The sequence below is a fragment of the Pleurodeles waltl genome, chromosome 8, assembly GCF_031143425.1.
Source record: "Pleurodeles waltl isolate 20211129_DDA chromosome 8, aPleWal1.hap1.20221129, whole genome shotgun sequence".
Classification (NCBI taxonomy): domain Eukaryota; kingdom Metazoa; phylum Chordata; class Amphibia; order Caudata; family Salamandridae; genus Pleurodeles; species Pleurodeles waltl.
Genome location: NC_090447.1, coordinates 1,339,153,645 through 1,339,170,344, shown reverse-complemented (window position 1 = coordinate 1,339,170,344; position 16,700 = coordinate 1,339,153,645). Strand labels below are relative to the sequence as shown.

Below are 16,700 nucleotides of genomic sequence, written 5' to 3'. Positions count from 1 at the left end.
AATATGTATAAGAAGTACTTATCTTGACTGAGAGCAGCAACAAAAGAGGGCTGGTCCAGTCAAGTATCGTGATTATACTATAAGCAGGTCTATGATTGGTGTTTATTACGATTCGTTTTTCATTTCCATTGGCTGTTTGTTGCTTAGCCTTATAGGAACTGTAGTTTTCTTGACTACTGCTATTTAATTAAAACAAGATTAGAGAAGCATAATAGGAGCCTCCGGTCTTGACATAAAATTAAGATTAAACTAATAAAAAAAGCATTGCGAGATGGCCACTGCATTCAGACGCAGCAGCCATCTTGCTTAAAGAAAAATCCTTCAAAGATGTAAAATGTGCATGCGTATGCCGCATTGGAATGACTTCTTTTAAAGAATAAGAAAACGCATTCCAAAATAATTGATGCATGTGTTTGTGTATGTTCACACAGTCGCAATCCTGGAATTATTTTTCTTTTGCTTTAAACTTGGCAATTGTGGGTTAGGTAGAGGCCACCATACCATACAAAGATTTTTCTTTTAAAGTATAAGACACATCATTCCACGAGGACCGCCAAAGCCAACTGGGCTTTGCCTATAACTGACTTGGGTAGATAACTAAAATTCTATGTCAGGACCGGAGGCTTTGGATTATGCTTCTCTCTCTTTACTGCAAAATCAACAGCAGCCAATCAAAACTTCAATAACTTAAAAACTACATATCCCATGAACCCTGTAGTTCACTGTCCACCAATCACACAGGATCTCCCTGTGTAAAAGTCTCTGCACACATAGTCCTTCCTCTTTCTTTGCTGCTGCAGCATTCAGATAAGTCTTTCCTTTTCTGCATTGTGATTTATTTCGTATATGGTACAATATTTACAATTCATAGCGTGGAGCGGGCTCTAACGCATCGTGGTGCTTTAAATTTCTTTTGGCTGCGATCGCGATCTCCCCTTCGCAATCGTTTTTCGTGGCCAGGGAAATTGCCGCTGACTCTCTCGGGGCATTCCTCTTTATTGTGGAAGGCGGGCGCACCCGCATATAAGCGTAGGAGTCCCACGGACTCCTAGACCGCGATCGCGTAAAGAGGACTAGTCCTCTTTCCATTTTAGGCGATGCGCATGCGCTCTCCTCGTTTTACCTCCATTTTAATTGGAGCAAGACGAATGCAGCGCGTGCTTCAAAGGAAAAGGTTATTTTTAGCCCGTGCGGCTAAAGTTATCGATTTCCAGAGCCCTAGAACGCCCGGCGCTTAAACGATCAAAAGGCTTTGCCTTAGGGAATTTAGCAGGGGCTCCCTCCACATTCAAAGACTTGCTGTGCTTTTGACTTTTGGCAATTTTGCAATTTGTCTCCCTGCTGGGGCCTATTTCCCCCCCCCACTGAGCTCCTTCATTCATCCCATTTTAATTATGGCGTACTACGCTGCAGAGGATGAGTACTATCAGGATCAGCCTGAAGCAAATGATGAACATCAGATGGAGGAAAGACTAGTGGAGGCACTGGGATACCATGTCCAGGACTCCGTGAACCAGGCTCCTATTAACGCATTAAAGCCCTTTGCTCAACCCCTTATGCGTTTTGGACAGTGTAAATTGAGAGGCCGCTCTATAATTGATTCTGGTTCTCAACAAGACCAGCCTTCAGAAGTGGTCTTTTCCTGTGGAGCCTCGAAGAAACCCACGTCCTCTGCGGACATTTTGGCGCACATGGCTGCCTCTGTTTTGCAGGATCATGGGTATGGATTGTATTCTAATTTAGAGATCCCCGAGACCTCCTCCACTCTGACTGAAGGTCTCCCTTCCTCTACTTCGCAGTCCTCAGATTCAGATGTCGATCAAGAGGAGCCTAAGCCTTCTGGGAAACGCAAATGCAAATTGCATAATACTCAGGAACGTAGCTCTTCCTCCCGCACTCTTTCCTTTGATCCTGAGAACATTATCCATCCCCGTTCCTCGGATTGGATTCCTTGTGCAGAGGTTGCACATTATGTGCACGATCATATCAGGAAATTTTTTGACAGGGATGTACGAAGCACCTTACGCTCGGAGTGCCCCCTTCCTTCTTTAATGGGTAAAGTGGCGGATACACCTAATTTAGATCCTAATATGGCAACATCAATAAAGAGATTTTCCAAAGACCCTAAGAAAGGGCTAGACCGAGCATGGAAAGGCTGCCAAGATAAATTATTGGATATCTCGGGTCCAATCACTAAGATCTAAGAGTTGGCAGTCCAAGCCAAAGAATCTGATTCCCCTTTGGACCCTCAGACAGTTCTAGAATGGGCTCAACGAGCCATATGTTTATTGGGAAACGTGAATTATGCTAGGTCTTCGGATCGCAGACGTTCCTTTTTGATGCGGATCGACCCTAAACTGGCCGAATTAGCTCCCAACGACGAGCGGTTCGCTGGCGAATGGTTTACTTTTCGGCGATAAATTAGTCAAGGACGTAAGTAAATATGTGGCCACTTTCTCCGCTCTAGACAAGGCTCAATCATCTATGAGGAAGATGTTTAACAGAGACCTTTTTCTCAGGGCCGGATACTACAGGGGTCGAGAGTATGGCTGCGGATATTCCCAGACCTCCGGAGGCTTCAATCAGCAAAGCCAAGGCTATTACTCCAGATCAGAGTTTTATCCCACGAGAACCCGTAGAGGCAGAGGTCGCACTTTCCGCACCAACAGAGGTGGCTTCAACTCCCCCGAAAGAACTTCCACTGGTAAGAATAATTCAATTTTCAGAAGACTTTCTAGGAGGGAAGTTGAAGGATCATGGAAAGGCCTGGGAACGTATTTCACAGGATATTTGGGTTCTCCAGACAGTGCGGGATACAGAATACAATTTTACGCCCCTCCTCTTCAGAGGTCCCCTCCAAGACCCATTTGTTTTTCCCAAGCAGAAAGCTCTTTCATGGACTGCAAAATAGCACTTCTGCTTCGGAAACGCGCCATTTTCTGTTTGAATCAACACTTCAGGCTTCGTCAGTTCTATTTTTCTGGTTCAGAAAAAAGGAGGCAGCTCTCGGCTGGTTCTCAATCTCAAAGATTTCAATTCATGGGTTGTTTACCGACATTTCAAGATGGAAGGCATCCATCTTTTGAGAGATCTTCTTCAAGAAGTAGACTTCTTAGTGTGCCTAGATCGCAAGGACGCGTACCTTACAGTCCCCATCTTCGAACCACACCGCCGGTATCTCCAATTCTGTTGGAGAGAGCATTGGTACAAATTTGCCATCCTTCCCTTCGGACTTTCACCGCCCCTTGGTGTTTCACCAAGCTCCTAAGACCAGTAGTTCAGCTCCTCAGAGAAAGAGGAGTTTGTCTTGTTATTTAACTGGATGACGTTCTGATCATGGCCCAATCAGAGGAGTCGGTTCCCCTTCATCTTTCCTGGACCATTCAAATTCTTCAGGATCTGGGGTTCCTTATCAATACAGACAAGTTGGTTCTGACTCCTTCCAGGGTTATAGAATTCTTAGGCTTTCAGGTAGACTCGGTCAAATCCCAATTGTTGCTGCCTCTGGCAAAGAGGAGTTCCATCAAGAAGGAATTGAGGAGAGCCCTTGCCTCTCAGACTATATCATTGAAGACCCTTGCATGTTTAGTGGGTCTCTTATCCTCATCAATTCAGGCAATAGTTCCAGGACCTCTTCTTTATCGAGCCTTAAAACGCTTGAAGATTTTGCATCTTCGCAAAGGTTTATCTTACGCAGAACAGATTGTTCTGTCGAGCGAAACCAGGGCCGGGATCGATTGGTGGTTAGCTCACATGGATGCATGAAATGGCAGAGCCATCTTTGCATCGAGCCCCGAAGTCATAATCAAGTCGGAAGCCAGTCGCTGGGGTTGGGGAGCTCTCTGTGGCCCAATTCAGACGGGTGGCCGATGGTCTCAGGAGGAGTTGAGCTTTCATATCAACTGTCTAGAACTATTAGCGGGAGCATTCGCGATTCGCTCCCTATCTCTACAAGCGAAATGTTGCATTCTTCTTCGGATGGACAACATTTCAGCGGTACAGTATATCAATCGACTGGGGGGAACCAGATCCCGGGTTCTAGTGGATATAGCGAAAGAGTTTTGGCATGTCTGCCTTCAACCACATTTCAGTGACTGCGGAATACATCCCGGGAAGAGACAATCTGATTGCAGACTGGAACTCTTGATTTCTCAGGGATGGTAGCGATTGGAGACTGAACCCTCAGATCTTCAGCAAACTGAATCTTCAATGGGGTCCTTGTGTGATAGATCTATTTGCTGCGAGACTCAATGCTCAACTGATTTGATTTTTCAGCTGGAGGCCGGACCCTCAGGCGTCGGGGATGGACGCCTTTCTGCAGTCTTGGGAAAAGGCGACCCTTTATGCATTTCCTCCTTTTGTCATGATTCAGAGAGTACTCTCTCAGGTGAGGAGACAGAAAGCAGAATTGATTCTAGTGACCCCCATCTGGAAAGTGCAACCATGGTTTCCAGTGGCGATGTCGATGTTGTGCGCTCATCCGATTGTAATCCCGCAGGATCCTCAACTGCTATTAGACCCAGTGGGGTCTCCCCACCCTCTAATTTGGACGGGACAGTTGTCCCTTATGGCGTGGAGAATTTTCGGAGACGTTGGTAAGTGTCTGGAGTTTCAGACAACTGAATGTTTTTCCTGTCCCAATCTTGGGCTCCTTCCACTCGCAAAAGATATCAATCTTCCTGGAACAGATGGGTGTGTTGGTGTAGTGAACAAAGTGTTGATCCCTTGGGGTCCACTATTGCTATGATTGTCAATTTCCTTTCTGATCTGGCCGCAGAGGGTTTAGCCTATAGAACCATTAACAATTTTAGATCTGCGATCTCAGCGGGCCACCCCCACATAGAAGGTAAACCGGTGGGGGAACATCCATTAGTTTGTAAACTCCTTTGTGGAGTCCGGATGGTTAAGCCTCCTCAGTCTAAATATTCTTCCCTTTGGGAAGTGGATATAGTTTTGAAATTTTTGAAATCTTGGCCATGCAATGAAGACCTTTCTCGCAAGCAGCTTTCGGCAAAATTTACTATTTTGTGTCTTTTGTCCTGTCGAAGAGTGTCTGATGTTCGAGCACTGGATATAGCAGGTAGAGTTTTTACTCCCCCAGGACTTTCTTTTACTATTTCCAATCGTACAAAGACAGCTTCCAGATGTATTTCTTATCCGGCATTTCCTCACCATCAAAAGTTGTGTACTGTGAAATGTTTAAAAGCTTACGAAGAATGTACTCGTGAAATTCGTAGAGATTCTCAAGGGCAATTGTTGATTTCGATTCAGAGACCGTTTGGTCCTGTCTCTGTTGCTACGTGAGCACGATGGGTCAGATGGGTTTTAAGTGAAGCTGGTATAAATGTTTCTATGTTCGGAGCGCATTCAGTTAGAGCAGCTATGGCTTCTAAGGCATTCTCTGTTGGGTCTCGTTTAGAAGACATTATGAGAGCGGTGGATTGGTCTGCAGAGTCCACGTTTACATTTTTTTTTTTAATCACAAACCAATTGTGGACATAGTTACAACAGTGGTGGATCAGCTTTGAACTAGCATAATCCGAAGCCTCCGGTCCTAACAGAGAATAAAAAACATTTCTAGCTTTCGCGTCAAGAATTTTCAATTCTATTAAGGACATGGAGGCGAGGATTATCCCACTCAGGAAGAATATACTGTTTTATATTATTATATTTGTATTACTTCTAAAATTTGTATTACGCATTATGTTTAAATGATTTCTTACCCAACCAGTATTTTGTTTTGTTTATGTTTGGATGTCAAGAGAAAGCTATTATCAACATATGTCTTTTTTTCTAGGTACGGAAAACCAAGGTACCTGATCAGTTCTTAGAGACGAACGTCCGTTCGAGGTTCAGTTTTTTATTCAAAAGGACTATGTGAGCCTCGCCAGAATTTGGTCCATTCTAGGAGATTCCAGTTCCAAGGAGTCAAGTACTTATGGTTTTATTGCAAAGAAAGAGGAAGGACTATGTGTGCAGAGACTGTTATGCAGGAAGATCCTCTGTGATTGGTGGACAGTGAACTACAGGGTTCATGGGATATGTAGTTTTTAAGTTATTGAAGTTTTGATTGGCTGCTGTTTTTGCAGTAAAGATAGAGAGAAGCATAATTCTCGCCTCCTGTCCTTGATAGAATTAAAAATTCTTGACATGAAAGCTAGAAAAAATGTTATTCCTGTTGATCATAGTTTTATTGTATTGCAACATCTATACGTAGCTGGTTCCCCCTTGGTGGGTTCCTGAAATGGTTAAGAACACTACACTTTCTAGAGTGTGTTTGGGTGTGTGTTGTCGATGTTCCTATCCTGTGGGGAAAATGTTTCCATATCATGCATGGTGACCAAGAAGACTAATTCTATTTAAACTCAAAGCATCGGCATTTCTAAACGTTTTAACTTGCATTAAAAAAAAAAAAAAAAAAAAAAGAAACACCTCATATCTTTAATGCAAGATCACACAACACACCGATTCGGGCAGGAGACTGCCGATTTTTGAAGACCAAAATAGCGGTATTTAAGTTGCCTCGCGCCTGAAATGTGCTTTGCTTTATTAGAAGCCGAGGGAGAAAATACCTTCCACAGATATTATTTTCAAAACCTCCCACTTTCCTATTGTAAAATGTTGCCATGTGTGCAAGATACTAAAAATAAACTCCATCTTGAGGGTATCCCGCAACTAATTTGTCGTGTGCAATAAGAAGGGTTGGGAAGTGGATGCACACATCAGTGATCTCACCAGCGACAGCACCGCAAATACAAGCCTTGAAGACGTACATACGTTGAATATGCCGAGCGAAAAAGTCTTAACTGCGGGAGATTCTTCTAGGCAGTGTAAAAAATAACGATACTCTCAACTCCCGTGCATCGCCGTCACTCGCGCAACTCACCCAAAAGCCCTGTGCTGCACCTTCAGAGCTGTCCGCCTGAGGGGTGTGCGGTGCCTGAGATAATTAAATCAGACCGCACCCTCCAACCAACCACCTTCTTAGAAACTGAGTCATGTTCGCCATACCAACACACAATCCCAAAGCACAGAATATAGTAACATAAATAAAATATCAGTAGCGACAGCGTTTTTGTACAACTATATATTTGTTGACAATATTAAAAAAGTTACCAATCGGTAGTATGGTTATATACAGTTACAATGATATTGCAATAGGTTTTACACGGATCAAACAGAAGACCTCACAACGACCTTGTAATTCAACAAAACTGCGTAGGAGTGATGTTAAATGGTTTACGTGTACTAATTTAAAGATGGCCGCCTCCGTGAGAGTAAAATTGAGAGCTTCCCGTGAATCAGGATGTGCGTCATAATGCCGGGCTCTGAGGACTGTCTTCTACCTGTCACTCTCAGATGGTTTGTTTAGTTGGGTCTGCATGGGGAGCATGCGCTGGGCTTTCGGTTGCGGGGCATGGACCCCAGGGCGCGCACAGTGGCTTCAGGCTGCTCGATGCGTGCAATCAGAAGAGAAGCTACGGATCGGACAGTTTGTGTTCACTCGGGATGCCAAAGCCGCCATGGTACACACACTGCCTAGTTGAATAGCTGCTTATATATTGCATTGTGCAGTGATTGCATACAATACGCTGTTCAGTGATGGCACTGATGCCAGAGCAGTCTTGATATACACATGCCTAATTCACTAGTTGCTTACATATTGCGTTGTGCAGTAATAGCCCACAAGACACTGTTTGTGATGGTGCACTATTCAGTTTTTGCTTTTTGCCGCGTAATGAAAGTTAAAGCACACAATAACGCAAAGTGATGAACTGAATCATTATGCCACCATCTACAGTCCACATAAATTGTACTGCACCTGTATTGCACAATAGAAAGAGCGCTCAAAGCTTTTGAAAGTGCGTACTAGCCACCATACATGCCAACATTTGGAAACAGAAGGGGGGAGTTAAAAGAAAAAAATAATCGGGGAATTTGTTTTCAACACTGACTTGTAGTGATGTTTTGCCAGTTTCAGGCAGGAGACAGCTAAATCCATTTCGCCTTGAAAAATCAGCTGTCTCACCCCTGAACCAGGTCTGACTATAGGCAGACCCGGCCTTAACGTGTTTTATAACTTACTCTACTATTCACGATTTATCAAGTTTGAAAAGAAAGCAGAAACGGCACAGATACAATCATAAAGCATTTTGTAGCAGTTCTACGGAATAAATTTAAAGGAAAAGTGAAAACATGAACAAGTGGGTTTAGATCTGAAGCGGAAGTCTGCACCGAGTAATTTGTTCAGGATTTTATTCAGGACGTCTCTATTGGCAACTCGTTCTCTTAAGTGCTCACAAGTGACAGTGCAGGTTAATGCTCGCATGTACACAGAGAACATAAACGCTCTTCCCAGAATTTGTTACCCTATGCAGGATGTTTTAATGGTTTTACTGCAAGAGTCTGAAACGTACACTTTTAACCATTGAGTTGCTAGTGGCAAAGTCACAAAACAAAGTAATTGCTTTGTTTTACCAACATAAAAAAGGAAATATGTTATTTATATGCTTACCTGACTTATCCCATTGGTCGCATACACTTTTTATTATCTATTGCTTTGTTGGAAAATAGTCACACAGTGTGCCTTTTTGGGATATTTTTCCCATTGTATGAAATGTGATGTTTTACCTTGTACGATATGATGTTTTATTCCAGTGTACATTCTTTGTGAGGATAACGCTTTTCTGCATGAAGGATGGTGGGTTTTAAAAGGCTGTTAGATATACATGTTACCCTATTTTCAATATTACCCTGAAGAAAAACTGATGAGCTTTTTATGGATGAGGACTATATGCTTTAAATGGCTGTTAGATGCATTTGACCATACATCCTAATGTTTCATTTTGAAAAGATGGGAGCGCCACATTTTTATCGGGGTGTGGGGGCGTTATGGGTGCTATTGCATACTCCTGGCACTGTTTTCATGTTTCCTGTAAGAATAAGGTAATGAGTCATTTTCCCAGGTTATTATGGTCTTTAAAAGACAGTTGATTATACTTGTTACTGTGTTCTAATGTTTCCTATTCCGAAAATAGAAGCTCCTAATTTTTACATGAGGTTGATGGGTGGTAAATAGCTGTTATATATCATAGGCACTGTGCTTTACTTATTTGTTTTGGGATGATGGGCAAAATGACTCTCTCCATGGGGATGACGGATGTAAATAACTGCTATGTATGCCTGGTACTGTTTTGTCACGTTTCCTGTAAGGCAACAATAATTTGCTTTTTCAAGTGTGGGGTTTATTGTTTATAAAGGGTCGTTGATTACACCTGCTAGTATGTGCTTATCTTATCTGTAAGGAAAATTAAAATAACTAATTTTACATGGGTGATTATGGGCAGTAAAAAGCAGTTACAAATCCCAGACACAATGTTTTACTCATTCAGCTAGGGATAATGGACATAGTGATTGTTTACATGGGGACGTTGGGGCTAATTGACTATTATATGTCCTGAACATGGTGTTTTAATTATGTCTCTTGAGATATTGGTTATGGATATTTGTTACTTGGTGGACGATGGTTGATAAATAGCTGTTACCTACACCTGACATAGTATTTTCAGGATTCACTTGAAAATGTGCTAATAAATAGCTTCTGCGTAAAGAGCTGTAGGCTTTAAAGGGCTGTTGAATACCATTGCCGTTATATTTCAAAGGTTCCCATTAGGAAAATGATAATATTACATTTTACAAGGGCGCCATAGACAGATAATGGCTGTTACTTGTCTTTGGCATAATGTTTCACTTATTCCTCTTGGGATAGTGGGTTTCGTGATTTTCTGCATGGGAGATGATGGGTGTTAGATGCAGAATGGCCATGCCTGGCAATATATTTTGCTAATGTCTGTTAGAGAAATGACGAAAAGGACCCAAAAGGAATTTCTCTATGTGAGATTATAGGTACTAAGTGACCACTGAACATAGAAGGTGCTTTATTCTACTCGTTTCAGTTAGCAAAAATTGTAATATACAATTTATTTACTATCTTTGTGTTGTGTTTTATTGGAATTTATATAGTTCTTTCTTACTGTGTGCTTGGCCCAAAGTACGTTCTGGATTGTCGATTAAGTGATCCCCGCATGCATGTCATTTATGTAGCACTTCAAGGTCACACAGTGCGTCAGTTTGCATGAAGTTCATGGCCGTACCGTGGTTCCTTGTTTAAATGGTGTTGGTTGGAGGTTTGCCTTAATAGGTATCTATTGTGAATATCAAATCCAAAATATTGTGCAAATATAATATCATGGTCAAATATTGTGATTATAAAAATATGGATGGCAAGTTTCTAACTATGATATTGATGTTTAAAAGTTTGCAGTCTGTTATTTTTGTGAGATTATTTATTTGTTTATCATATGCATACTTCATTTTTGCATTAATTATATTTAACATTAATTGATTGATAGTAATTGTTAAAAAATATTGGGTTTTCAAGAATGTGTTATTATTAGGGCTCCCGGTTTTCTGTATTTATCCATACTTATTTTGCGCTTAGTGTAAACAATGAAGCTGCACTGTGTACATTTCCTTACTTATTCCGTCTACAAACGTTTCCTGTTGTTTGAATGTCAAATGAAGTTTCTCCAATTACAGTATGATACAGTCATTTGAAATCATTTGCATTGTACAACAGCTTAAACCACTGACCAGCTGGGGTTATTTTAGCTTAAGAAAACGTTTTTGTTTTTTTAAACCCCATTGCCTGCCAATCTGCACAGCTATTGGACTAGCACTCATGATTGATAGTAGTGAGAATCGTCCAAAATGAAGTCTATTTTCTGTATTCATCCATATTTAAAATTAAATAGAGACAGGAAAATAGATTATTTTCTTTCTGAATTCATGTGTTAAAATCAGTAAAAACGGAAAACTGGGAGCCTTAATTAATATTTATTTGTAGAACTGTTTAGTTTACTTTTATTGGGGAACTGTGTGGTTATTATTATACTAGCTGTTGGGAAGATAGATTTTTATCAATAATTGTTTTGAATGATATTCTATGTTTAAGTTAAATTATATGAGTTTATTTTTAATATATTAATTATTGAATAAATATGTATATTGTAAAGATAACGCTGAAAATTATAATTGGGTTTCAAATTTATATAAGTATATTTATTTATATGTTAGCATTTTTCTCAGTGTTTGAAGGACTGTGATCAATAGAGTTGGAAAAGCCAAAAATGTTATGGGCAGAAGCCATGGGAGTAGCTTGCCCCTAAAGGCCAAGCACAAACTGAGCCTGAAAAAAATTGCCATGATGTGATAGGCTAGGGTGAAGAGGAAGTATTAGAGGTTTTCAGGGGTGCAGCAGCCAACTAATCTATTGAAGGGTAAGGGCATACTGTGATAGGATGGTACCCCCTAAAAGGACACTAGTGCAGGGAGACCCGTACAGTCACAAGTCCACAACTGGTTCTGTGCCAGCAATGTCCACTTTTCATACTAACCAGTACCAGTATCACTCCTCTTCCATGGCATTTCTTTTCTCCCCATGCTCTTTCTCTACTTTTTCATATATCACCACTCCTTGTGCCAAATTTAGTCAATTATCACCTTCTGTTGTCCTGCTGCTGTTCCTTTTTGCTGCCCTGTCTCTTCTCTTGGAATTTCTGTCTCCTCCCTCACTGAGTCACGCCATATCTGAAGAGTGCAGTGACTTAGTCTCAGCTCGGCTTTGCTCAGTTTTGGGTCGTGTGCCATAAAGGACCTCAAGCTGAGCTGGAGCCAGACATCTGGATCAAATCAAGATTGGCACACCAACCATTGAGTTAGAATTTTAAACCTTATCCTAACCTCAAATACATGCCCTTATCCTAGTGTTTGTTGACTGGAATCAGAATCGTGAATCTGCTGCCTTCACTTACATGCACATTCCTCAAAGCTGGTGTGATTGGAATTCGAATAATAAATTTAAACCCTCAAATATGTGCACTTTTCCCAATGCTTTGAAATTGTAGTTAGAATAGCTATTCTGATCTCCACATCAACATGTATGCACTTTCGCCAATTTTGGTGGGATTTGAGATAGCTTAGTAAATGTGGGTCCTATCCCAAAAGAAATATATGCACTTTCCTAAATATTGTTAGAATTGGGGTTAGAATAGCACATTTCGCCTACAGCCCCCAAATATATGTATTTTTCCCAAAGGTTGTCAGAGTGGAGTTAGAATAGATACCCGGATACTGGCAAATATATGCACATTTCCCAATGTTCATTATCCCCCACACCAAATTGTACTTTTGTGAATGTAAAATTTAAAAATCACATCCACTTTAAAGAATTTACAATTACAATATTACTGTAGAAAAACGTAAAGTATATTTAAATATTACTACATGAGCTTAAGTAATTATTAAAAACACTATTCAAAAATATTTTGCCAAATAAAAACGCTATCTGTAATTTTTAAAAACGTAAAAATAATTTCATATTTTAGAATATACATTTACAAAACAGTTCCTAAAAAGACTACTTATTACAAAAAAATTGTCTCTTGCCTGTAACACATTACAAGTATATAAAAAAGTTTTTCTTTTCATTCTTCCATAAGATATTCTAATGTGAATTCATTTTAAAGCACTCAAAGAACAACATTAAAAGAAAACTAAAATTAAACTAAACAATCAGAAATAAAATGTATTAATTGCTATTTTATCCCTTCACTTAACTTGCTATTTTTGGAGTTGATTTTGTTATGGCAGTGATTTTTCTGGTTGATATTTTGTTATTTACATTTTATCTATGAAAACTAAATATTTCAATGATAGATGTTCTGACCTCAATATTTTCATAGGTTGATATTCTTGTAAATAATATTTATTTAAGTTTATGACCTCCTAAATTGCAACATATAGGTGAATTGTGTGTTGTTTGAAATTGAGGTGGGGACATGAGCATATGGCGGTACATTAAATGTAACAGGCTCAGCTTTTCATGCTGGTGCTTCAGCTGTTTACATGTGCAAAGTGTGCATGTGCATGTGTCGAAGTGTCTGTTAAGCACATTGATGTGGTTGACAGGTTTTTGACTTGCCCTTATCTTCTTGAACTTGGGGACTCATTACGAGTTTGGCGTTCCCAATGCGGAACCGCCAAACTCGCTGGGAGGACGCCACCACCAGACCAGTGGCATCCCCCCATCCAATTACAAGGTTTCTGCTGCCGGCCTGACTCGCCGGTCAGTCCGTAGCACAGAGAGGGCTGACCAGCACCCTCAGAATGCACAGACAGTGCTCACTCTGACGGTACTCGGCAGGGGGCCCCTTGCACTGCCCACAACATGGGGCTGCCATGCCTGATTACAAGCCGGACCGCCGCCATGCCGTCGGGAACCATGTTCCTGGTGGGGATGGCGGTCCTTTGGCGGTTTGGCCTCCAAAGTCGTAATTTGTCAGTCGACCGTGAAAGCAGTGGTCGTCTGACGGCCACCAGGAGTCTGGCGGCCTGAAGACCACCAAATTCATAATGAGGCCCTTGGTATTGGTGTATCACACTTGATGAAAGCCATAACCTGGATTCCATGCAGGCCTTTTGAACGAGAGGCTTCTTTAGGCCCTCGTGATACGTCCAAGCAGTCCTCGAAATGGCTGATGCAAATGGGACATAAAACCCCAAAAATAAAAAATCATAAGTCTTGAAGAACTACTGAGAAAACTGCATAACCAGTTGAGAGCCAAACAAGAACTGTGATCATATGTCATTTACAAAGTAACTTTGAAAAAAGGCCAATTATTCACACTATTTCTAATAATTTTTGAGATGCCAGGCACCCAAATAAAACTATGTTATAGACCATGGGTACTCACAAACATTTTCCCAGGGGCCAAAAAGTTTGGTCTGCAATGTGCCCGAGGGCCGCATCAATGCCAGCGGAATGGTGGTCGGGCGAGAGGGTTGGGACGACTGGCAGTTAAGTATTGGTAGGCGAAGCAAATGATATACATCTAGTGGCTGAATTGAGCAATATGGAACTAGAAAACCTGGGATTAATCTTGGCTTCCCCACTTTTTCAAATTGTGTGATCCTAGGCAATTGCTTAATATTAGGTTCAGGGTCTGCATCATACAAGTCTGCTCCTGTGTTTGAGTTAATAAACTATAATGCTGTTCATCTATAATAGTAACCCAGATCACTCAAAAAGTGCACATAACATCTGACTCCATTGTTTAATTCACTATTGGCGTATTTGTCAGGGTAGAGGTGAAAAATTGTTTCTAAATTCTTGTTTGAAAACTATCACATTAAATGAATACTTCTCATTGTACTGATACAATAAATTATACTTAGGTGAAATGGACTGCATGTTAAATTAATACACTTTTTGAATTTTGAAGTGACTGTTATATTTTTACACTTTTGCTGCAAGATGTCTTCAAAAATGAACTTGCTTCTAAAGTGAAGCTCAGGACTCCCTGGTTACTTCCTTTCCTTAACACCAGTTAACCTTGAAATAAACAATTGTCTCTCTATTTACGATCGAGTGAACAGCAACCCTGTACTCCTGTAGTCCAGGGGGCCACATGTAAAGGTCAAGGGGGCCGTACTTTGAGTATCGGTGTTCTAGACTATCATAGAGTATCGAAACCCAAAATGCAGCTTAGACTGCACCAGCCTCTCTCAAGAATTCCACAAAACCGGCAGAACCTTTACTTTAAAAAGCCAAAGAGCCTGAGACCCACTTCTTAATTAAGGTATTCATGACTGCATTTTACTCACAATCTAGTCTCTTTATCTGCCATAATCCAAAATGAAATCTCTGCTCTTTCAACATGCTCTAGATAAAAGAAATACATAAACATATGAAAATCATTGTCATTGCTGGGTCACCATCTGATCCATGATCCCAAGTATACTAATTATACGTAAGATCATTTTCCTAGCTTGCCTAGCGGCCATGCCAGTCAGAGCAATCATTAAAAAATCACTTTCAATTACAAAATGTCCGAGTAAATTAAAACCAAAGCCAATTATGAAAAAGAAAGGACTCAATCTGGAAGACCCGACATGTTAATCCTTTAACTGCTGAGGTTTTTTATCCTGCTCCATTGCTGCTCCTTTTTTGATGTTTGGGCATCAAGGGTTTATATGTTTTTATATTTTTTCCACGAAAGTATCCAGACTAAATTTGTTCATTTTCACCTCCACATATTGGAAATTCTGAAAGTACCCACAGTTTGTGAATTGCCCTTGAGTGAGCCAAGAAAAAAGCCAAAACATAACAAAACGTTTTTTTTTTATTTACGCAGGGATACGATATGGTGCTAGAAAGCATATTTGTTCTAAAAAAAGACATAAAAAAAGATTTGCTGTGCTAAGATAACCCTCTTACCAGCTTCCAGGAGATGTAAAAATAAATAATTTTAACTATAGTTTTTCCTTTTTTCCTAAGTAGAAGTTTACTTTTTCAGTTTTTTGTGCTTTCTTCCTACCTGCACTTTTTGGGGGTTGAAATAGCATAAAACCCAGAGGTACACCCAGAAAGCTATACATTTGTGAAAAATAAACAACATTTGGAATTCAGCGAGGGTTAATTTGTATAATCATTTACTTTTTCCCAAACTAATATTTGAAGTATACAAATAATGAAAATAAGTAGGAAACAATAGAAATAAGTGCTATGTTTATCTGTAATTTTTGGCCTTACTAGCCAATATTCAAAAGTAATACAGTGCTATATCCAACAGACTCGAATGGCTATAGGGATGTAGAGTGTTGGTGAATGTCCAAAAACGTACAGTACCCATGGACAATAATCGAGCTACAGCTTATAATGAAATTTCATTCAGTGTCACCCATGCACCGTTCATATGGTAAAATCTATTGTACAAAAAATGGCTGGAAAGGAAACCTATGCATTTTTTAAAAGCACCCAGTACACTGAGGGGCTGATTACAAGTTTAGCGGTCCGACTGTCAGACTGCTAAACCTGCAGGAAGACATTTCCACCTGTCAGCCCGGCAGAAACAGTGCAGCGGCATTGGTCTTGGAGAAGATGCCAATGCCATCGCACACCATCACCCTCGGAATGTGCACTGTCTGCAAAGCAGTGCCCATTCCTAGGGTGCTGGCAGGGGGGCCCCTGCACTGCCCACAGCATGGTCTTGGGCAGTGCAAGGGCCCCCATGATGGCCCCCAGCACTGGTTTTCCAACAGCTTTTTAATGGGGGGGCAGCCCGCCATGAAAAGGCAGGTGGAAAGTAGAGTCTTAATCAGGACGGTGGTGCCGAACTCAGCACCACTGTGGCTGACCATGACTCTGACCGCCACCATCCCATCGAGATCTGTGATCCTCGCGGTGGCGGCGGTCTTCTGGCGGTCCAATGGCCAGGATCATAAAAAAAAAAAGAACGCAAAACTCCAAGCCATGTTGTGCAACCAAGCAGTCATTTTGTTTACTGCACCTTGTTCCTGTCTAGCTACACCTTGTATTTCTCTCTTTCTGATGCAAATCTACCCTCATCCAACGCCATTCTTGCCTACCTGCCTCCTTTCTTCAACCTTATTTTCACTTTTTGATTCCCTTTGACTGCTCCTGTGGTTTTGGTTTTAATTTTGTATTCCCTGTTAGTCTGTTTTTGTATATATTACATTATTTATCCCAGGTATAGAGGAGGTAAGCTGCGTCACTGTGCATTCCCAGAAGACCTGTGGTCAGTGACACATTTTTAGTGTGGTGGAGGTGGCAGCACTCA

At 40.9% G+C, this 16,700-nt stretch overlaps 2 protein-coding genes across 3 annotated transcripts in view; one reads left to right on the top strand and one right to left on the bottom strand.

The window, feature by feature from the left end:
- The window catches only part of KBTBD3 (kelch repeat and BTB domain containing 3), a 133,102-nt gene extending 126,132 nt beyond the window's left edge, over nt 1–6,970 (bottom strand). Inside the window, exon 1 of one of the 2 annotated variants that reach the window (XM_069202345.1) lies at nt 6,887–6,970. The gene's annotated coding sequence lies outside the window, so the exon portion shown is untranslated. The remainder of the gene's footprint in view (nt 1–6,886) is intronic. The other variant, XM_069202343.1, reaches the window with a different exon arrangement.
- Nucleotides 6,971–7,321: 351 nt separating this feature from the next.
- The window catches only part of AASDHPPT (aminoadipate-semialdehyde dehydrogenase-phosphopantetheinyl transferase), a 195,300-nt gene continuing 185,921 nt past the window's right edge, over nt 7,322–16,700 (top strand). The window contains exon 1 of the mRNA XM_069202342.1: nt 7,322–7,526. Coding sequence (XP_069058443.1) covers nt 7,383–7,526 — 144 coding nt within the window. The 5' untranslated portion in view covers nt 7,322–7,382. The remainder of the gene's footprint in view (nt 7,527–16,700) is intronic.